This window comes from Alosa sapidissima, chromosome 20 (genome assembly GCF_018492685.1).
Source record: "Alosa sapidissima isolate fAloSap1 chromosome 20, fAloSap1.pri, whole genome shotgun sequence".
Classification (NCBI taxonomy): domain Eukaryota; kingdom Metazoa; phylum Chordata; class Actinopteri; order Clupeiformes; family Clupeidae; genus Alosa; species Alosa sapidissima.
Window position 1 is genome coordinate 22,359,301 of NC_055976.1, and position 22,700 is coordinate 22,382,000.

Sequence of the window (22,700 nt, forward strand, 5' to 3'; positions counted from 1 at the left end):
GGCTCAGCAACATCAATGTATAGAAATGCAAATGTCCCAGGAGGAAGGCATCCAAGCATTACAGAGGCACGAGAAGAAAGGCCGACGCAAGAACGTATCACAAAAAAACAGAATGTCATTTTTTTAACTCTTCTTTTTTCTACCCTGATGTCCTAATGCAGCGGGCCAGAGGGGTGTGATAACAAAAATTGCCTGCGATACTTAAATGGATTGTCCCACTTTTTCCATTAGAGAGAGAGCAAGTCTGGAGTGGCAGGCTTTGGGGCCACCACTCAAAGCAAGTGCTTTCCGGCACAATCCTTTTTAGGTGCTGAGGCTGCAGCTTTCTTTCTTAACAACAGTCAAGTCATTATTTGTCATAAAATGTGGTCAGCTTGTCCACTAGCAGCAGACAAAAGAGGCTTAACATGGCAAAGCTGAAGTCCTGAGAACAATGAAGACCCCTCCCCACACCCACACAAACACACATACACATTGTTTAAGGCACTTTGCGGCACGCTTTTTGTTTGGACTATTAAGTAGTCAAATTAAGACAGGCTAGGAAATCAGAAACAAAGTGATTGGGCGATGGATGAAAGGCTCAGAAGATCACATGACGTGTATTAACATCCCACTGATTACAAACACCAATTAAACACAAACACGCTACATAATCGCTCGCCTTAATTAGGCAAATGGCTCTGGATCAAATAATGAGCATTTTTCGGCAAATAGCCGAGTCACATGAAAATGAGACTGTGTGTGTGTGTGTGTGTGTGTGTACTGAAATGTGAATGTGTGTGGGTGTGTGTGGGAGGGAGTGTGTATGTAAATGTAAAGCATTTGCATGCTTGTATAATCAGTGCAGTCCTTAGTCTGTATGTGGAAGTGATGTTAGTTAGATGTACTTCTGTCTTTTGAGAGTGTGTGTGTGTGTGTGTGTGTGTGTGTGTCACCATATATGTGCATACATCTTCTTGCCCCCTGTCTGTGTGTAGGTGTGTATGGCAAACAAAACTGGCCTCAGCTGAAATCGCGTGTGAAGCTCGCTCTGCCACTGCCCTGCTGGAGTGGGTTTGCCAGCGGTGGTGATGGGGGCTGTCAATACGATGTGAGCGCGGGCGTGAGAGACGTGGCGTGGCGTGACGGGACATGACGCGTCGGTCTCACCTCTTTCACAGTAGGGCTCCCCCTCCTCCATGTAGAAGGCCTGGTTCCTGATGGGCGCCTTGCAGGCGGCACACAGGAAGCACTGGACGTGGTAGGTCATCTTCAGGGCGTGCATGATCTCCTGGGGAGGGGATGGGGGGGGGGGGGGGGGTGAGATTCTGAGAAGGCACGCAATCCAGGGGAGGAGCAGCAGCATGTGGATTGATGCTCATCTTCACACACACACACACACACACACACACACACACACAAAGCCACCACTCACACATAAACCCACATGCATCAATCACTCTCACTTAAATAGAATCACCGCTCACACATAAACCCGCGCACACTCACACTCACACTCACACTCACACTCACACTCACACTCACACTCACACTCACACTCACACTCAGAACCCACAGCCTTAGCACCTCCCATTAGCCTGGTGAGCATGAGTGCAGTCTGTCAGCGGAGTGGGCGAGTCAGGTGCAGCAGGGCAGCCTGGCGCAGTTAGTTATGTGACATGGCGGCCCATCCGTCCGCTCTCTGTCATACGAGGGCACTGACCAGCCACTGATCCACACACCCGCCGCCTCACCCTCCCTGCACACACCATCAATCTAGCCCTCGCAAACAATGCTTTTAGCTCTCTTCTTTTGAACTGAATGCCTTCTATCTTAGCATGTTATACACACATACTGTATATAAATACATACAAAAATAGCGTGTGGTTATTAATGAATGCTATTACTCTAAGTAACTAATGCTGTAATTCAAATGTAATGAAGAAAACTCTTATATAATAACAGACTAATCTTTTAATACACAAACTTCTTATAATGGAATATGATCTGAAATGGTATTTAGTAAATATAATAACAGCTACTGATTTGTATACGTGTGAAACCCTCCACCCAAACTCACCCCTGTGATCTTCTTTTTACATCTGGCACAATTGGGAGCGTAGCGGTTGTCGTAGCACTTGGTGCAGTACACCGAGCCTCTCTCCTCGAAGAAGCCTCCCTCGTCCAGAAGCACTTTACACTGACAGCAGGTGAACTCCTCCGGGTGCCAGGAACGACCCAGCGCTACCACATAGCGACCTCTAAAACACCCAAGTGCAAGTGCGCACACACACACACAAATTGACACAGGCACACACACACACACACACACAAACAAATGTCTCATACACCTTCACCCTGTACATTAGCACAGTGGAAAGATGCAGTGTTGGGATCCACAACAGGACAAAGCACTAAGAAAAGGCTCGGGAACACAAGGGTCACTTAATGGAGATGTCTGGTCAGACCCCTCCGACACGCCAGTTTAGCACAAAGTGCTATAGAGCCAGAGGTCAGAGCCCTGTTTGAAGTGAGCTTGTACTTAACGCTATGTGATACCTCCTTGTCAATCTTTGTTTCTAATAAATCTCCACTCCCTTTTTTTGCACTTATAGCCTGCACGGCCTCCAGAGGAGCTGCCGTTTAACACCTCTGGACTGTCCGACTGAGTGAAGGACCTTAGGACCTGGAGGACCTTAACATGAGGCCTGGGACTGTATGGGGGTGCAGTAAGGAACGGCCACCGCCCAGAGGCCTGGGAGTCTCTATGGGGGTGCAGTAAGGGGCGGCCACAGACAGGGGGCAGCAGACACCCACCTGATGACCTTGTTGCAGGCACCGCAGAGTGGGGTGCGGCCGTTGCCTCCAGCGCCCCCGGTGGCGTTGGGCCCCTGCTGGGCGGCCTGCAGGATGGAGCTGCGGTTCTGCATGGGCGTGGGCTCCGCCGGCTGCGTGTGCTGCGTCAGCACCGTGCTCGTCTTGTCCGGGGCGTAGCGGTCGGCGAAGTCGGGGTCCGTCACCCACGGGGGGCGCGCAGAGGGGGCCCGCGGCCCAGCGGGCGGCTTGGGAGCAGGAGTCGCTGCTGAAGCAGAAGGAGAGAACAGTAAGGATGGTCAGCACATGATTGAGCCCCCCCCCCCCTCCCATCCCACTGGCCTCTATAAAAACCCATCTATAGCCCATAACTAGCCCCTCTCCCCCCTCCCCCCTCCCACCCACTGGCCTCTATAAAAACCCATCTATAGCCCAGAACTAGCTCCACATCCCACTGGCCTCTATAAAAACCCATCTATAGCCCATAACTAGCTCCACACCCCACTGGCCTCTATAAAAACCCATCTATAGCCCATAACTAGCTCCACATCCCACTGGCCTCTATAAAAACCCATCTATAGCCCATAACTAGCTCCACATCCCACTGGCCTCTATAAAAACCCATCTATAGCCCATAACTAGCTCCACATGCAAATGGACTCTTCAGTACATCCTACACTCTTGCAGTTCATTTTACGTGTCATCATTAAGTGTCATCATTATTGGGTCCCTTGTTCTGTCTGTTACTTAGTTATCTCAATGACCAGTAGCATGGACCTAATGGAACGAGTCATTGAGTCGTGTAATCGCAGCACTACAGCCCGCATCTAGTCCCTCAGCACACAGCTAGGAGGAGAAGATGGAGGTGGTGCTGTCTGGTATGGGGGGACACCGGGACTTGGCAACTGTCGCAGTCAGACATGAGTGACTGGACCCAGAGCGCAGCTAGCCATCGTAGCGAATTCTGGGAACAGACCTGGGCCGGACGCGCCACAGAACTGGCCCACTGGAAAGAGTCCACAGCTGCCTGGGTTAGGACCGGTGGGAGACAAACAGCTGCTGTATTTGATGGTGGGCCCATTATGTTCAGCTGTGCTTTGACACAAACACCGTGAAGTGAAAAACAGCTTTTTTTTTTGTTCTGTTGTTTTTTTTTTTTATTCCTCGACGTGTCTCGGCACAGCTGAGGCCGTTTCGGTCCAAGTGTCTGCGTGGCGCTTGTAATTGCGGTCTATCTCACAGGATGATATTGATGTTCACAACAGAAAAAGTGAAATTAGCCACAGGTCAAGGCACTGGACCGGTGAAAGCCTGCCACGCCAGTCCGGCTTACCTGGAACTGCCTCCGGTCTCTCTGCAGGTTTGGCTTTAGAGGGAGATGATGCTGGCCCATGACTGTGAAGAAAAACAAACTAGCCTTAGGAGAGCATCCTCAACAGACGAACACGTGGGATGAGAGGATGGTCACAGTAGTAATAATAATATATTGTATTGGCAATAGTGGATTAGAGCTACTGTCATGAGAAGTCCCTCTGGAAAGTTCCCACTGGAAAATTCAAACGGTTCCACGTTTTCCCAGATGGTTCAGTCCGTAAGCACCCATGTCCAATGTTCACACTTGTTGCCTAAGCATCTTGGCAATACTGTTTCAGCTTAAGCGCAGCACGCACAATTACCCCATTACCTGTGATGGCGCTTTTACGGGAGCTCTCTGCTTAGCGGACAATTAGGACCATTAGGGAGACTGAGAGTGTGTGCCCTGCTCATAGACACCCATCCATGGGCACGGCGGTCCTTCGGAGTCTGTGTGGGTCACTTGGCAGAGGGCTGAACAGTATTCAGCTCACTACAATAAGCCTTTGTTTACCCCAGGGGGGCCCTGGTGCGTGTGCACACTCAATGCCACTTTGACCAACATTTCTCACAGGTATTTTCACAATACCCAACATATTTTGAGGGTTTTTTTTTTGTTTTGTTTTGTTTTGTCTTTTGCTGGCTTTTTTTTGTTTGTTTCTTTTACTTTCTCTTAAAGCAAAAGCTGTAAGTGGAGCAAACAGCCCGTGCCGATGGGGACTCTACAGTAAGTAAATAAGGCTCTTAAAAGTGTGTTATTTTTTTCAGCCTAATTGTGTTTGCATGGGCTCTCGGCTCTCAACTGCTGTGGGAAGGCATCTGTGTACACAAAAGAGAGGGAGAGAGGGAGAAAGACAGAGAGAAAGACGGAGAGAGAGAGAAAGAGAGAGAGATAGCGAGAAAGAGAGAAAGAGGGAGAGAGATAAAGAGAGAGAGCAAGTGAGAGGGAGATAGAAGCACCTGGTGAGAGAGTGTACTTTGCCTCCAGGAAATAGTGAATTTTAATACAGCTGTGTGGTGTGCCAGACTGGTCTCACAGGGGCAGTTGTTCCAGGCGCTCTTGAGTTGTGATTGCATATGGCAGACAGTCCAATCATCCCACGGAAACTCTCAACTCCACACGAGCAGAGCTCAAAAAATGCCTTAGCTTCTCGGGGGAATAAAAAAAAGAAAAAGAAAACTTTCAGTGACAACTGCACTGAATCTATCAGCATATCTTATCACTAACTCCCTCTCAATTACACTGAGCAGTGCTTTTAAAAACACTCAATCGCAGGGAAGATGGTGCCACATCTAGGTCTAATCATGTCTAAATACAGCTACCACTCTGATGTGTGCCACCCTCACCTCTTGATGGACTCAAGACTTTTAATACTTGTGAATAACCCATAATGATGCACTCTGAGCGTCTAAGTGAGCTCATTAGAGAGAAGGTGCATCCAGATCATTACCTAGTCTCTCTCAATCACCTTTCCCACTGCCATAGTTTAAATCCCCCTCACTGCCGCAACTACACACAATAATGGACTAGCACATTCTTCACAATGTGTCTAATTATGCAGCTACATTAAGACAATATTTAGAAGACTTTACAATGCTTACTAGACGTATTAAACTTATTAGAGTGTGTATTTGTGAAAGTAATGTTGTGTGTAATGTTCTGGTGTTCCCATATTAGGTTTTACTGTGAAGTCAGTGTAGATTATAAGCACTATTTTATAGAGATGGAGTTGATCCTGAGGTAAAGTTGACACTGGTTAACTAGAAAGCTATTTGCTAGAAAGTTCTAGAAGTGATGAGACAGCAGAATAGTGACAGATAACATCATAAAGAGAAACAGAAGACAGATGACAGGGTGAGGTCTTTTTTTCTTTATGTTTTATGTATTGACTATGGAGAGAAAAGAGACAGTCACAGAACAGTTCTCTTGTCTTGCTTAATGGAGAGAGAGAGAGAGAGAGAGAGAAACAGAGAGGAAAAAAAAGAAAAAAAAAGACAAATCCAAAGCAAAATAGATTCAGAGCTCAGAGATGGAAAAATTAAGATGTGGAGCATACAATAGGTGGAACACAGAGCAAAGGAAAAAAAGGAAAGAAAACATCAATGTATACATACATCTCCTCCAACATATATTCACTGTCCCTTTTTTCATGCCAATCTAAATGTTTTGGCAATCTAGCCTAGTAGGTGTCCTGCCATTGAATAAGATGACTACATTTGAAAGAGAAAGGGAAATAGAAAGAGAGAGAGAGAGAGAGAGAGAAAAACAATTGAAAGAGAGAGGGAGAGGTCACAGAGGGCTGGAACAGTACATCTGGAGAGGAATAAAAAGGTTGCAGTCTCCACTGCTGAGGAACTCTCCCGGATTTAACGACAGCGTTCACGGAACTTACTAGAACCGTGAAACAGAGGCCACACATGCACGCACACATACATACCCTCACACGCACGCACACATACACACACATACACACACACACACACACTCCTGTGGAAAGAGGCACTCTTGGCAGAGAGGCTGACAGGCTCAGTATGCGTGGATCCACTTTTGTCGTGTTATGGTATCGGCTGAACGTCTTACTAATATTCACATTTAGTTTCTTTTTTGCTATTTTTAGTCAAGCTTTTTCTAAGTTTTTTTATGTTTACTTAAGTACAGGCTTAACCCCCCATTCCTGAGCCCTTTCCTCAGCTCAAGCATGTGGTATCATAATAGTCATCACCGTGGATGACTTTTGTTGTTTTTCAGTTGTATAAATTAATCATCTATGACCATTGTCATCATCATCATCATCATCATCGTCGTCATCGTCATCGTCGCTTGCGTTGTTTGTTTCGGAAACAGGCCCCCGCTGTTGTCCATGATGACAGGGGAACAGACGGTCGCTCAGGATTTGATATTGAGGGATCGTGCGGAGCGGTCATGATGCCAGTCCCTCAGCCGGGCATAGCGGGGACTCTGGATCTCACTAAGGAACTTTTCCCTAGCCGGACCGAGGAGCAGAGGAGATAAAGGAGAGGAGATGAGGAGAGAGGAGAAGAGGAGAGGAGAGGAGAGAGAAGAACAGAAGAAGAGAGAAGAGAAGAGAAGAGGAAAGAAGAGAAGAGAAGTAAGAAGATAGAAGAGAAGAGGAGAGAAGAGAAGAATAGATAGATAAAAAGAATACCAAGAGGAAGAGTAAATAAAGAGATAGAGGGATGAAAAACAGAGAGACAGCATGTGGAGGAAAAATAAAAGGTGAAGGAAAGAGAAAAGAAGTCAGAAGGCACATTTGAGAAACAGAGGAAGTACATGCAAAGCAGCGCTCCTAACTACTCAATGGCCATGCAATCAAAAAGCACACACACACACACACACACACACACACACACACACACAGACACACACACACACACAGACACACACAGACACTTCACTGCTGCCAGACCAACAGGTAGCATGTGCATCTCTAATTAGAGATTTGATATGCTGATCCGCCTCTCGCTCGCATGGAGGGGAAGCATTAAAAAGTGACTAATTATGAGCGCGGTGGAATGGAGCTCCAAAATGAACATGAACAAAAAGGTCAAACCCAAGCAAGCGTGCGGCTGCATGTCACTAGGGAGAGGAGCGAAGCGTTTCACACAGGTTTACCTGGCCCTTTTCATGGTTTCATCGTCTGGGTCCTGCACTGAGAACCAGGAGAGAGACACACATCAAAGAATGTCCTCCGTCTGTGAAGCAACATCTGCAGTGCACAGGCATGCCTACACTAAGCCCACGGGGAACATGCACATCCCCTTAGAGTGGCCAGACACACTAATACTCCTGGGAAAAGTCACAATCCACATGCATTTGTTTCGGATCTTTGAGCGCATGCTAGAAGATGATTACCATGATCCGACCCTACATTAGATGCATTGTGTTCTATTTCAGAACTGTGTTTCAGCACAAAACGTTTTTTGTGAAGCCGCGCCATCTCATCTGCCTTAATGTTCTCACACATGCCTGATGAACAACAACAAAAAACAACAACACACACGCGCAAAGCTTCACAGCGCATTTTTGTCCGATTACTTTCTGAACCACTGAATAGAAGGCATCCCAAACTGACGGCACATACACGGCATAGCATTCGCATTCCTCAGATCAAACCCGAACAAGTCCCTTTTGAAAACAATTATGGAACAGACGTCAGCTGGGCAACGGCACTAAACGGCCCAAAACGGGCACCGATAGCCTCCTGCGTCTCATGAACGGACTTGCACGCTCTCATTAAGTCATTAGCACCTGATGCTAACACGGCCTCACACAGCCTCTGCCTAGCGCCCGCATCCTGTGGGAGGATGGACAGCTAAGCCCCAAGACCTTTCTCCCTGCGCGGACGTCCTCTGGGACCATACTGCATTCTCGTCCCCTTGTCTGTTATGCTTTAGGAGCACACAAGTCACACACAAATCCACCCCCCCCCCCTTCTTCACACACACACACACAAACACCACCCCCCAACCCAACCCAAGTGCTTCCAGTCAGGCGCCCACGGAGGGATTGTGCTCGGCCCTTTGCTGGCCCTGGCTTACTGAAGTCAGTGCCCGTGAGCTGGGCGAGGATGCGGAAGGAGCGTGACTGGGTGGTGCCAGTGCGTGGCTGCCAGTCCTGGGTGTCCTCCATCAACCTCTTCTTACTGCGGTCGTTGGGGATGAAGCAGGGGTCCATCCGAAGACCATACCTACGGGAGTGGCAGGAGAGCGGATGATCATATCCTTTGGAGACTGACCAAGACAGCACTAGCTTCTTGCTGGACAGTAAGATTATTAAAAACTCTACCCAAATAGTAACACTCAATTCTTTCTAGGGCACTTCAAGTTGCACCAGGCACTCACTATCGACCACTTTTGGAAAAAAAATACACCTAATGTTGACTTTTAAAATTCCTTGAGGACATAACTCGCACTTTAATTAAATGTGATCTAACTCGCACTTTAATTACTGAACTGCTGGATTCATGCCATTACGGTCGGTTTACTCCACAGGACGGAGCAAATGGGCAGACTACTGGGGCCACATGGGCAGACTACTGGGGCCACATGGGCAGACTACTGGGGCCACATGGGCAGACTACTGGGGCCACATGGGCAGACTACTGGGGCCACATGGGCAGACTACTGGGGCCACATGGGCAGACTACTGGGGCCACATGGGCAGACTACTGGGGCCACATGGGCAGACTACTGGGGCCACATGGGCAGACTACTGGGGCCACATGGGCAGACTACTGGGGCCACATGGGAAGCCCCTGGCTGCCGCATTACTTTCCCACCGTCTAGTTTCTCAATGCGTTCAAACCCCTAACACCACAGTGCAACAGACTTACTTGCCCACTTGACCAAAGTCTCCATAGTAAGCCACTCCTCTGACGAAGCGCAGACAGGCGCACACAGAACAAACGGGATGGAGGGAGATGAAGGGGGAGGAGAAAAAAAGACAAATAAGAATAGAGAGAGAAAGAGAGAGAGAGAGAGAGAGAGAGAAAGAGAGAGAGAGAGAGAGAGAGAGAGAGAGAAGCAGCTTAAACAACAGAGAGCAAACACACATCCATCACCATCACCACTTCAGGCCAACTGACCTCTGTAGTAAATCTGTCAGGCACACTGTTTGTGAAACCTAATCAAATAACACCTGGCAATCAATACCTAATAATGCTGCCCAAATAAAGTCAAAACAAAGTCATCCGTCATAAGGCAACGACAGAATGAATACTGATTTAAAATCTAGCTGCGAGGAGGTCATTTCATATGAAGTTTGAGCTAGTGAAGTATGGTAGTGAGGAGAGGTATGGCATGGTGAATGTAGACATAAGATGAAGGCTAGCAGCAGAGCAGCAGAATGTAGGACAGACCAGGGCCTGCTACGTAACACTAGCTTCTGATCTGGGGCTAAATGGACAGACCAGGGCCTGCTACGTAACACTAGCTTCTGATCTGGGACTAAATGGACAGACCAGGGCCTGCTACGTAACACTAGCTTCTGATCTGGGGCTAAATGGGGGTTGGGGTGGAGTGGGACTCTCAACTCTACACAAAGAAACAGAAAAGAAAGTAAAAAGAAGTTTACTGACTTTTCTTCACCCTCGACCAGCTGGGTAGAAAGAAGAGAAGAGCAGAACAGAGAAGGGGAGGAAAAGATTAGTAGAGACACAGAGGTAAACCGGCTGAAAAGAACATGGTACCACTAGGCAGGCAGAACAGAAAAAAAAAAAAACATATTCTTTTAGAACAGGCAGAACACAAAACACATATTTTTAGTTAGGAATTGGAATAAAGGATTTAATAAACAACACGCATGCTTTGAGTGCCTATGAAACAAGTTGAAGCTTGTCACCATGGTTAGTGTTCCTGTGCATTGGGAGTGCATGAGCCCAGCCCAACTGCGCCCAGATCTGTCCTTGATCTGACCTCAGTGTTTCCCATACATTGACTTAATTGTGGCGGCCCACCACAATATCAACATTGACCACCACACAATGATTTTCCAGGTTGTACTAAAAAATTGTGCTTAAATCTGGTTAGAATCATAACCACGCTGTGCTAATTTGTTAAAAACTGTTGTATTCAAGTTAATTCTGCAAACCTACCCCCACAAATAGAATTCAGTTCTGTGGGAAACACTGGACCTGATGGGATGGGTCAGGTCCTGGGCGACATGGGACTAATCCATTGAGTTCTCTGGCATCTTAATGATGTAATGGTGGTGACAACACAAAATCTCCTGTTGTCCACCTGGTGTGAAAGGTCACGCGGTATGTTAGCCTATCTTGGCCCCGCGAATGTCACAAGCGAGGGACAGCAGAACTGTCAACATAACTCATCTGTCAGAATGCAGCATTTATTAATATGCCCCAAGACATTTCAGCATCTTCCAACGGCTTCACACCAACCCCCCACACACCGCCCCGAAGCACTCGGGAACATTTGGTGCACGTTATGCAGACACAGGCACATTTCACTGCAAGGGCAGGCTGAACGTCAATAAACCCCAACAGCACACACACACACACACAAATATTAATATGCCAGCAAACACAAACCATACACACACAAATATTCATATGCAAGCACACACAAACACAAACCATATACACGCACACAAACATACATATGTCAACACACACACACACACACACACACACACCAAAAGCAGTGATGCAACACCCCGTCCAATCCCCTGAGATCATGGTGAAGTCAACACTTCCTCCTTGGTGCGCAATCAGATCACATTACTTCCAGTGCGGCTTGGCAACACAACACCAGTATGTTGGGCAAACAGGTCCTGCATTACAAACAAGACTCAATCATCCCCACTAACATCACTCTGACTGCACACGCAGCTCACCATATCCACATCTGAGGCATGTTTAAAGACTTTGAAACAAAGCCCTCTGACAAGTTTTTGTAATTTGTAAATTGGACGGCGAATGGCTCCAAGCTGTAAAAACATATACGAGTGAGGATCCACATGGCGGCCTCTCCAAGTAAGGCTCGTTAAGTAATCCGGCACCCCAGCAGTAAAAGCACTTTGAGAACTCAGCAGATTTTATGGGAGGGGTTTGGGGAGGATGGGCAGGGGGGAGAGGAGAGCAAGGGGAGCGTGGGGGGGGTGGGGGGGGGGGGGGTGAGCTATAAACAGCCCCCGACAACATCAAGACCTGGCCAAAAGTCAGCCCTTCAACCCCCTCCTCCAGTGAACCTTCACAGGCCTTAGACCTGCACAACCCTCTGGTTCCATTTGCAAAGACTCATGGAAAAACTGAAAGACTTCTTCCCGTACTTTTTCGATCATCCTTTTCTCCGTTTTCTAGACTTGAAAAAATACATATGCACGGCTCGTAAATAATCTGGCATTGCGAAACGTCGGAGGCGAGTGAGGGCTGGTGTGTTTGCGTGGCAGGATCAAAATTCCCCTCCAGCTCTGCGTGCGTGACCGTGTTATCATCTCTTCTGACAAAAACGCAGACAGCCACTCGGCTCGGTACTGCTCGGCGGGGCATTTTTTGGCCGGCCGGTCGAGCGGATTGGCATTCAGTCCGGCGAGTCCAGAAGGTAACCAAGAGCAGCTGCCCCACAACACACTCTGTTTATCAGAAGCCTGGGGCCCTGCCTGCACTAAATGAGCTCCGAATTTGAGAGATGAAAGTCGTACAGGCAAGCAGGAGGACGGGTGGGTGAGCAGGCGGGCGGGCACGCTTTTGGACACACACACACACACACACACACACACACACACCTCTCTTCTGCTCACCACTCAGGAATGTTGATGCTAACATAACACTGAGAAGAGGGAAAAACATTTCGTTCTTCTTTTTTTCCCTAAAAAACCCCCACCTCCGTCCTTTCAGGTCACTCTGATCCCGTACAGTGTCCAGCTGTCTCTCTGCAGCACGACTACTGCGGATTCAGCAGACGCAGAAATCCTTGGTCTCAATCCCACTTCACATTCGGCCAGAGGAGAGATGGGAGTCAGCTTTGGAGTCCAGCTCTCTCAAAAGACCTTAGCAACCTTAGCTCCGCATACTGTGTCAATCACTCACTCGATGTTCTCCACAGCAGAAAACACACACACACACACACACACACACACACACACACACACACACACACACACACACAGAGTCAACATAACTGTTCCAGATTCTGATACAGATCCAATACGAGCCTCCGGTGAAACAGAAAAAGAGTAAAGGGGTAACGGAGAGACAGACAGAATAGAATCCAGAGGGCTGTGACGCACACCTACCCATTGTGTGGTTGTGACATGCTAGTGCCCGAGTTAAGCTTATACGACACAGGCTTGATGACGGGGCCCGTGCCCGCTGTGCCGCCCCCTGGCGTGAACGGCCGTGCCATCTTGTTTATGGCCGTGCTGGGGGCAAATGAGTACTTGGGCAGACTGGAGGCAGGAGCAAGCGAGTCCTGCATGTGGGAGAACACACACACACACACACACACACACACACAAACAGAGCAGCAAACCAACACCATGCAGTCAAAAAGTGAACACACGTAAAACGTGAACACACACAAAACCGTGAACACACACACACATACAATGCAGAGATATATGCACACGCTGGCTTTTTCCCTTTGAGTAATGGCACAATCACAGACTGAAGGTTCAGATTAGTTTAGTAGAATTCCATCAGAGAGCCTTTGGACAGTTGGCACTTAACAAATGCGTTGAGTCATTGAACACAGACCCGCTGCCAATAGCCTATTCTTGTGAGTGCGTCCTGAGGAAATGCTTAAGAAGTGTGAACACGCCCCAATTTTCTGACAAATATTTACTCTGGGCATCCGCCAAGACTGACCCGGACAGATACTCTCACATTTCTGCTGGCTCGGCTATTCAGCACTTGAGCCGGCTCCAAAGAATTAACTTTAACTGATACGCCTTGGATTCGACTGGGAGTTGTGTGTGTGTGATGGATTTCATGCAGTGGGATAATGGCTGACCACATCCACTAGGGGGCGATTTTCCACCCATTTCATAGTTTTTGGGGGTTTTTTTTTAAGGTTTACACAGGAGACATGAGAGCGTGATTAATTTCTCACAGGAGCTCAACATGTCAATGTATATTTACATCTCTGTTCTACAGTGTCTGCTGGAGATTAAATATCTGACTCTGTGTGTGTGTGTGTGTGGGGGGGGGGGGGTTTGGGGGGGCCTGGGCTCTCTGACTGAGGTCAGTGTTTGGAGGGACGCAGAAGCAACTTGGCAAACGTTCCGTTTGGGATTGTGCTCTTCCATAACGGATGCTGTGAAAACATGCCAGCTACACAAACACAAGCAAGTTTGGATGTGTTTTTTTTGTTATTTGGTATTCTGAATCAGACAGGCCAACCAAACAAACTTGAATGGTGCCGCTGTGCTTAATGCAATGTTTGACCAGTCACCACAGGAGAGCTTGACCACGTTGACAATCATAAGTGACATTGCCATTGGACACACATAATCTTTGACGCTACAACAATATGCTAAACAATTAGCATAGAGGGAAACAATCTATATTACAAGAACAAAGAACAGCTCATGTCAAAAAAACATAACAAAGGCTTGGTAGGACTGTCATGCGCGAAACATTTGATTGGTCTCAATCCTGTACTGACTGGTTGACATTGCAGAAGCACGCATGTGATTCAAGCGCAAAGTGATGTCATTAGACTGTAAAAAATAAAGGCTTACCTTCTGTTCTTGCCCAGGAGCGAGAGCTCTGTTGAAAGAATCAGAGACAAAGAGGGTTACAGAGAAGGAAATGCTGCAGCCTAATGTGGTAAGGAGGAGAATTTGAAATCTGCCAGCCTTGCCCAAAAGGTTATGAAACTTTTTTTCCCCCCAGGGACAAGCTAGATAGTTCTAATTGTTACTGTGCCAATCAATACATAAAGCAAAGAATAGTTGTAAAATACCAACTTATATCAATAAGAACCTGACAAAGCTAATCATTCTTCAATTGATACTGTAAAGTATTCACAGGGCTAAGTAGTGAGGGTAACATTGCCAACAGCATGATATACCAACACCCAGTTTACTTAAAATCCCCCTCACAGTGAAGTCTGCCATTGGGTGAAAGATGACAAATTAAGCAGAACCACAGCCATCACAACCGTCTCATTATCTTCCCACCACTCGACTTCCTCTCCTTCTGTGTACAGTGCAGAAAATGGCTGCCTCAGCCTGTGTGTGTGTGTGTGTGTGTGTGTGTGTGTGAGTGAGTGAGTGAGTGAGTGAGAGAAAGATGGCCTGGCCAAACTGCAGACTTTATGGCATTGCATTATTGACCCTGCCAGTGGACCTCACTGCGTTTCCTGTGATGAGCTCAATTCACTGTCGTCCCACAAGCGGCTCCCACAAGATAGCTGCCCAGCACTATTTTAAGGGTGACAGCAATGCGTCTGAGCCAGGCCTAATTGCAAAGCAGATTTGATTAATGCCACCAGGGACAATTACAAGTTACATTAAATTTGGAAATTCTTAGGTGCTGTGGACCATCAACGGCGAGCGTGAAGGGGAAAATGACCCCTCTATTTCTAAAAATAAGTGCAGGCTTGTAAAGTCAGACGCAGCTACAAAACAGTCAGCAATTTATTTTTTGTGCAAGACAAAGTACATTACACCACATTGTTATTAATGAGGCCTGCACAGACTGCTTCATAATGCAGCATTTAAAAAGAAACATGTTACTGCCTGGCAGACATTTCCAAGCAGTCAAAAAGGCTCTAATAAAATGGCTTCAAAAGCAGATCATGATTTATGCATCAAATAAGTCCAGGCTTTTAAGACCCCCTTAATCAGGCCCTGGGCGGATGGACAGTGAGAAAGGTGGCTATTGTGCTGCGGCCAAAGCATGAAGCTCGGATATCATGGGGTGCAGTTAGGTTCCTTGTCCCCCTCCCCCACAGCCCCCCCCCCACACACACACACACACGTCCCCTCCACCGCTATGGCAACGGCACCCCTGTTTCCCTCTCTGTGAGACGGTTTCCTCTGAGGAGCATGGGTAGAACTCAGAACCCGGAACACAGAGGGGGGAATCCAACAGCTGCTGGACATGAAAAATGGAATGTCTAGCATGGAAGTTGAGGCTGTTTGTCATACTTGTTGCCTTGTCGACAGGTCACAAGAGTTCTGGTCATTTTGGGAAAAATTCACAAAATATTCTGAGGGAAACAAAAAATACGAAGAAATGAAAGGAAATGGGAACAAAAGACCTCATGTCATACTTTATCAGATAAGGGTTTTGGTAAATTAAATTGAACTCGAGTTTATCACTGGTCGTGACAGATTTTATGACAGGGAGGGGTTGGTAACAACAGCAATGGAAGGAAAAACACTGGAAAGTGAGAGAAACTTGGAGAGGAAAATTCTTTTTTGAAAAAGTCAAAAGCTCAGAACACAGAATACAGGAACTGCTTGACTAATTACATGTGTTGTAGCTCTGGAAGTGTGAGGAAACCAGCTCTAGATTTTCCTTGTGAAAAGCAAACATGCCGGCATGTACAGGCATGCAAATGCAATTATAGCCTAACATAGGGAAACACGATTGTGGGCACACACTAGCTACAGCCACTAACAAAAACAACATACTAGACGAGATCTATACATTTTCCTGGATACCTGAGATCGTGTGCGTGTGCGTGTGTGTGTGTGTGAGTGCGTGCATGTGTGTGAATGCGTGTATTACTCACTCTTTGGGGTAAACCTTAGACTGAAAGAGGAGGAGTCTTATTTTATGGGGACATTTGTGACTGTGCTAGAATATGCACGTGTCTGTTGTTTATGTGTGTGTATGAGAGAGAGACTTTCAGTGTCAAAAGGAGTGGTCCTCACACCAACAATGAGTTCACTAGCACTAGCAGATAATTCACTTCTATTGTGCCGCACACACAGACACACACACACACACACACAATGCATACAACAACCACATTGCAACAAAAATAGACATACACACACGCACACACGCACTCACACACACACACACACACACACACGCACACGCACACGCACAACACAACACTTACACGTCACTAACACAGTTACACAAAAGCAATGTTCACAAACAAAACAAAAACACATACATGCATAAAAAGCGCACACACAGAGGCACACACACACACACATCTATATTTCCTGTCCCTTGCTGTTCAGCTTTGGGGGTTTGTTGACTTGGGGCCTCGATGGTTTCCCTCCTGTCAGCCGTCTGAATGGCTCGCATATATAGTGTGTCCTTTTCACCGGCTCATTGTTGACATATGTGGGCAAGACAAAAGCTAACAGCACTTCATCACAGACAGCGAAGAACAGCGCAGAGGCAGGAAAACACTCAGGGTTCCTTCAAAAGAACCACAGAAGAACTTCCAGTAAAAGTCTCTACTTTTACATTTCAAATTCCTTTTTCAAAGTGAAGAAGAGTTTTTATCATGGCCTGAACAGACAAGTTTAGGTGTACTTGAGGGTTAGCCTCCTCACTCATTTATAGAGTGTAGGCAACTTCTCTCTCTTTCAATTTCACTCCCACTCCCTCACTCACTCCCTCCCTCACTCTCACTCCCTCTCTCACTCCCTCACTCTCTCTCTCTCTCACTGTCTCTCTCACTCCCTCTCTCCAAAATGTGAGCTAACCACAGTCATGACTGTTTAGGTATACTTGAGGGTTAGCCTCCTCACTCATTTATAGAGTGTAGGCAACTTCTCTCTCTCAATTTCAATCTCTCTCCCTCACTCACTCCCTCTCTCCATCTCTCTCTCTTTCCCCCTCTCTCCAAAATGTGAGCTAACCACAGTCATGACTGGCGGGCCTCTTTCCAGCGCTCTCAGGCCGACCGTGTTGATATCAGCAGTGCTGTTTACTGACAGAGAAACTGCGAGCTACACGATGACGATGAGGGAGAACCTGTCATGGTGTACCAGGGCTCATCCACTCTCCTACTCATCTCCTAACCACACACACACACACACACACACACACACACACACACACACACACACACACACACACACATTTATTCCAACTGTGGCTCCTCACCACAAAACACACACACACACACACACACACACACACACACACACTTATTCCAACTGTGGCTCGAGGCCCAAACCTAGAAAGGAGAGGCTGAACATCACGCATACACATTCCTTATTTAGAGGTCTTCTTCTCTCAAGATTCATACACCCGAGGCATGTAAAAAGCTGAAAAGTCAGCAATCCTAGTTATTCATCCCAGGGCCCAGCCGGAATGCACTTCACCATCGGATAGAGCCAGAGAGTGTTTGGCCGTGCTGTTAGCCCCCCCATCTCTAGCTTATCTGCACAACATTCCCCCTGAAGGCATGCTGGCGGGCCTGGAGATTTGCAGGCCAGGAGAAGACAGGAAGAGATGGAGGAGAGGAGAGGGGGAGAGGGGGAGAGGGGGTGGGGGGGCCTAGAGAGAAAGGTAGTGGAGTTTTTGGAAACGAGAGATGACAGTAGAGGATGCAGTAGAAATATAAGGCAGCAGAAGTAGTGTTGGAGTTTTTGGTGAGACCGTAGAAGTGCAGTTTGAGAGAAAGTGGACAGAGAAAGTGGAGAAAGTTCATAAAGTAAGAACATTATGCCCAATGCGTGGTTTAATGTTCTGCATTTCTCATTAGTGGGTCACTTTGATACTAAAAGTATGATTCTATGTAATGACTGTATGATATCTGTACTGTCCCTGGGTATATCTGTGTGTGACTGTATTTAGAGATAAGCGGGAATATTATGACTTTGCAGTGTTTCTCTGTTCTGCATGGCTGCGTCAGTAACTATCTGCTCCAGATTGCCAGGTTGTCACTAATCCAATGCAAATGGGATGACCAATGCCACCTCCCGTCAGCCTGGAAGGATACTAACCCTAACTATTTCCTTGTCTAGTTAGAGCAGCTGATGGATCTTTAGGTGAAGTCATGCTGTCTTTCCCTTGATGCGCATCATTGTAAATAAACTTTGTTCCGGATTTTTCATACTATTGGTCTGACTGGGTCTCTATTCATCTGTGGTATCAAAATTACCATCAAGTTGGAGCTTTTGGTGAGACAGCAGAAGTAGAGTAGGAGCTTTTGGTAAAGCGAGTGAGAGAGAGGAATGAAAGAGAGAAGGGGGGGGGCCCTCTCAGTCCATTACTGAAGGATGACATCATTCAAATGAGAGGTGATGTGCTGAAAAGTTCAAATCTAAGGACGCCCATTAATAATAAAAAACAAAACAGTTCCAGAACGGCTTCAAATGTTTTGGCAATCCATACTAACTTCAGAGGCAAGCCAGTCGTACCGTGCACACAAGCAAAGGTTTGGAGGAAAAACTGAAATATTTTTGTCAATTAGATTTCATGCCAAACTGGCTCAAATTGAGATAAATTGTGTTCAGTAAATTGGAGCTCAAATTGGATATCATAGTGGCACATGGCAGGCTGCAGCCACTTCATTGTTTCAGGGGAAACGAAGGCAAAGAATCTCTTTGAGCAGGAATCAGTCAACTCCTTTCAACAGTAGACACTGCATGATGGTCTAACAATATTGGAGTAGTTCACAGTGTATACCAATAGTGTGCACAGTGTCTCAAGTCTCCGACCAGCTGAAGAGAACAAAAACAAAAAAAAACAAAATTCACTGATGACCAGTAGTCATAGATTAAGCCAAAGCACTGAATCGCATCCTCATGACTCTCCATAGTGTATAAATTCTCCGAACATCTGAAGAGGAAAAAGAAAGGAAAGGAAAGGGAAAAAAAAAAAAAAAAAAAAAACACTCTTCACTGATGACCAGTATAAGCCTCAAGCACAGACTGCTCGTCCTCATTAGCCCCAATCTGGCACGAGGCATAGCCAGCTGTGGCCTGAGAGGCAGAGTGGACGCTGTGGGGCCCGGAGGGTTCACCGTGCGAGTCCGGCTCCGCCTGGCCGCCTGGCTGCAGTGCTCTTCAGCAGGTCGATGAACCCCAAATTGCTCCCAATGGTTTACAAAGCGGTCTCGCATAGCAGAGTGCTGCCACTTGTGGTGGGGAGGGGGAGTTTGGAGAGATGCATGGCAAGATTTGTGGAGTGTTTTGAGCCCTTTCAGATTGGAAAAAAAAAAACATTTAGCACACTATTTGCCTGGCTGCCATTTTAAAAATGCATGGTGTGTTTTCTTTCAGAGCAGACCGTCCTATGGTATGTGGCGAGATTGGTGACTCGGGGTGAACATTCTTTCATAATGGACTATTGTCTGTTGACAATGCCGGAGTGACGCCAAAACAATGCCACAAGTCATTACTCACTTGGCCCGCATTCCTGTCCGTGGAGAGCACCCCTGCGACCACAAACTTTGCATTTACTGAGCTGGATCACTGTCTGAACTCTGGATATCTATGGTCTGAAGCATGTGCCGCCAGGAACATTAATGTTTTAATCACCATTGCTCATACTGTAGGCTGCATTGGAACATGAATGGGCCCAATCAATATTACCATTGGAAACGTGTTTGGGGTGATGTGTTTTGTGTGTGTGTGTGTGTGTGTGTGTGTGTGTGCGTGTGTGTGTGTGTGTGTGTGTGTTCTGCTGTCTACCTGTGGAGGGTGAGGGTGAGTGAGTCCGTGGCTGCTCTGATCATGTTCTGTGCCTCCACATGGGTCATCTCCTCAGCGTTGGAGTCAGCAATGGACGCCACAAGGTCGCCTACACCCACTCCGGCCTGGGCGGCCTTGCCTCCAGGGGTCAGCTACAAGAAAGGGCAAAGGGGAAAGGTCACGACTCTTGTTTCAATTATAATACGATTTGACATGTCACTGCACCCTTCACCAAAATTAACTTCTAATAAAAGACACAACCTACAAGAAATCATAGATAATAATATAGTTATTGGGGCAGGCACAAATTGTCCCTCACTTCTCATAAGAACTGCTGCATTTCTCAAACATGAGTGGATCACTGTGACATCTGAACAGACTGTATTGTATTCTTTTTCTTCTAGAAGACACTACAGCTGGTACTTGTGTTTTGTGAGAGAGCAGAGCTACTGCCTGACTGTTGCTAACCCTTGTGAACTGGCCAGGAGGGACCCATGCTCCACACAACTCTCATTCCAGCAAGCCCTCTCCCATGCACTCACTCCTGCCTGAAATCTAGGCCATCGTGCCTGACAGTTCAGTGAGAGTTTGCGTTGGGGTCTGGGTGAAAATAGCCTCAAAGTGTCTCTCTGCACAGCACACCGTCCATGCACTTAAAGCCAAGTGTGTGTTAGAAGTATTCATATTTTAGACTAGTAAAAGTAAGTTCCTTAAACTCAAAGTACAATAATTTGTTCCTCCTTGAGACATATTACACCTTCAGCGCTTGCTGACTTCTGCTTCTGCCTTGGACTCCTGTGGAGGTAGTTGCTTTATAAGACGTTGGGGATTCAAGCTTACTTCACACAGAGCATGGCTATGAAAGTACTGAAACTGCATGGACCCAGAGGCAAGCTAACTTTGTGAACAAAAGGACAGGTTAGCGTCTACTTTGATTCAAAAGGACCATCCACTTCAAATACGTACAGAAATAGCTCGCAACAAGAGCCTACAGAAGGGCACGGGAACAAATTCAAACAATTTTACTTTGGCAGAAGCATAACCTTGGTTCCTGCCTTTAGAATGCAGCCATTCTATATTTTATGTTTCCATGAAAACACAGTTGGCCTGCACTCCCCAAACAAAGAGACAGGACTGCTATAAAACAGACATATTGTACCTTTGAATGCATTGTCCTTCTCTAGAGAGGGGGAAAAAAACATGTTCTCCCTTCACTATTTGCACTTGAGTGATTCCATACAAAACAAGCCTTTCCAACTCGCTGCATCTTTGTCTGTCAGTGCTTCCATGAAGTCCTCACACGTGGCTTACACGTGATACACATAGCTTCATAAAGGAGCTCTATATGCAGACGAGTTATTCCAAAACTCTGTATGACGCCATCAGCTGTGGTGAGCGGAAAGTTATGTGATGGGATGATTTAACACCATGTCATGCTCGATGAACATGAAGGCACCTGTGATTGGTCGCTCACTGTACCTACTGACCGGCTTGAAGAAGTGCTATAGCAATACGCATAATTGGACCACGGGATGGGAACAGGTTTAGTAAGGGCTTAGTCAGCTTGTGCCTGCAGCTGAGGCGAAACTGAAGACTTGTGACAAAGTCTCAGATAACCAGGGTGCAAAGAATACACTTCAGATAACCGAGCCGCCACACACCACAGCACCCGTAGCAAACACGATTCTACCATCTTTACCCAACAGACAGTTGTTTGTTTGTTTGTTTGTTTTTTTTCATCTGTGAAATATTATATTGCAATATGAGACTATGACTTACACTATTTGAGGATGGAAATTAAACACTGCATTCTTGCAGTGTTTAATCCATACTCTGTTAGTGTGTTACTGCATACTCTGTTAGTGTGTTACTGCATACTCATACTCATTCATTACTTTATCATTTGCATGTGTTATTTATTTGACTATCTTTTCCATTATGAGATTGATTACATCAACCCAAACATTCAAAGCAATACCAACCCAACAAAAACAAAAACATTCGGAGCACAGGGCAAGCAACGTTTTACCACAAAAACAATGAAAATGTAATCATATTACGTGCTTGGGCTGAAACTCAGAGCACATGTCAGCCTATCCCTGTACCTCTCGGAGGCTATTTTAAGACAGAGCCGAAGCAAACATCTGCCGTGGCCAGAGTTCATGTGTTCGCCTCAGACCCGAAGAGCTCAGTCTAATTTCCTGCACCTTCCTGGCAAAAGATACAGAACTACATACAGTTTGGTGCTATGAGCGGACACACCATCACAACCCATATTCAAAAATGCTAAATAACTACACACTGTTTAGCAGATCATTCCATGATATAAAGAACATTGAAAAAACAATGTGATGCATCTTTTTTAAAAGCAAGTGAAAGAACACATAACATAACAGACACACGCTAACTATACAACTATATGCTGCTCCTCTCCTGTGAATAACAGTTTGGTCGG

The 22,700-nt window shown here is 46.6% G+C and overlaps 1 protein-coding gene across 3 annotated transcripts in view; it reads right to left on the reverse strand.

Annotated features, from left to right (window-relative positions):
- The window catches only part of pdlim7 (PDZ and LIM domain 7), a 33,845-nt gene that overhangs the window by 3,046 nt on the left and 8,099 nt on the right, over window positions 1-22,700 (reverse strand). For 2 of the 3 annotated variants that reach the window (XM_042074064.1, XM_042074066.1), the window contains exons 3-9: window positions 20,246-20,397; window positions 14,366-14,393; window positions 12,920-13,095; window positions 4,127-4,188; window positions 2,797-3,061; window positions 2,060-2,240; window positions 1,150-1,270 (exon numbers count right to left, since the gene is read on the reverse strand). In XM_042074064.1, coding sequence (XP_041929998.1) covers window positions 1,150-1,270; window positions 2,060-2,240; window positions 2,797-3,061; window positions 4,127-4,188; window positions 12,920-13,095; window positions 14,366-14,393; window positions 20,246-20,397 — 985 coding nt within the window. The remainder of the gene's footprint in view (window positions 1-1,149; window positions 1,271-2,059; window positions 2,241-2,796; window positions 3,062-4,126; window positions 4,189-12,919; window positions 13,096-14,365; window positions 14,394-20,245; window positions 20,398-22,700) is intronic. The other variant, XM_042074065.1, reaches the window with a different exon arrangement.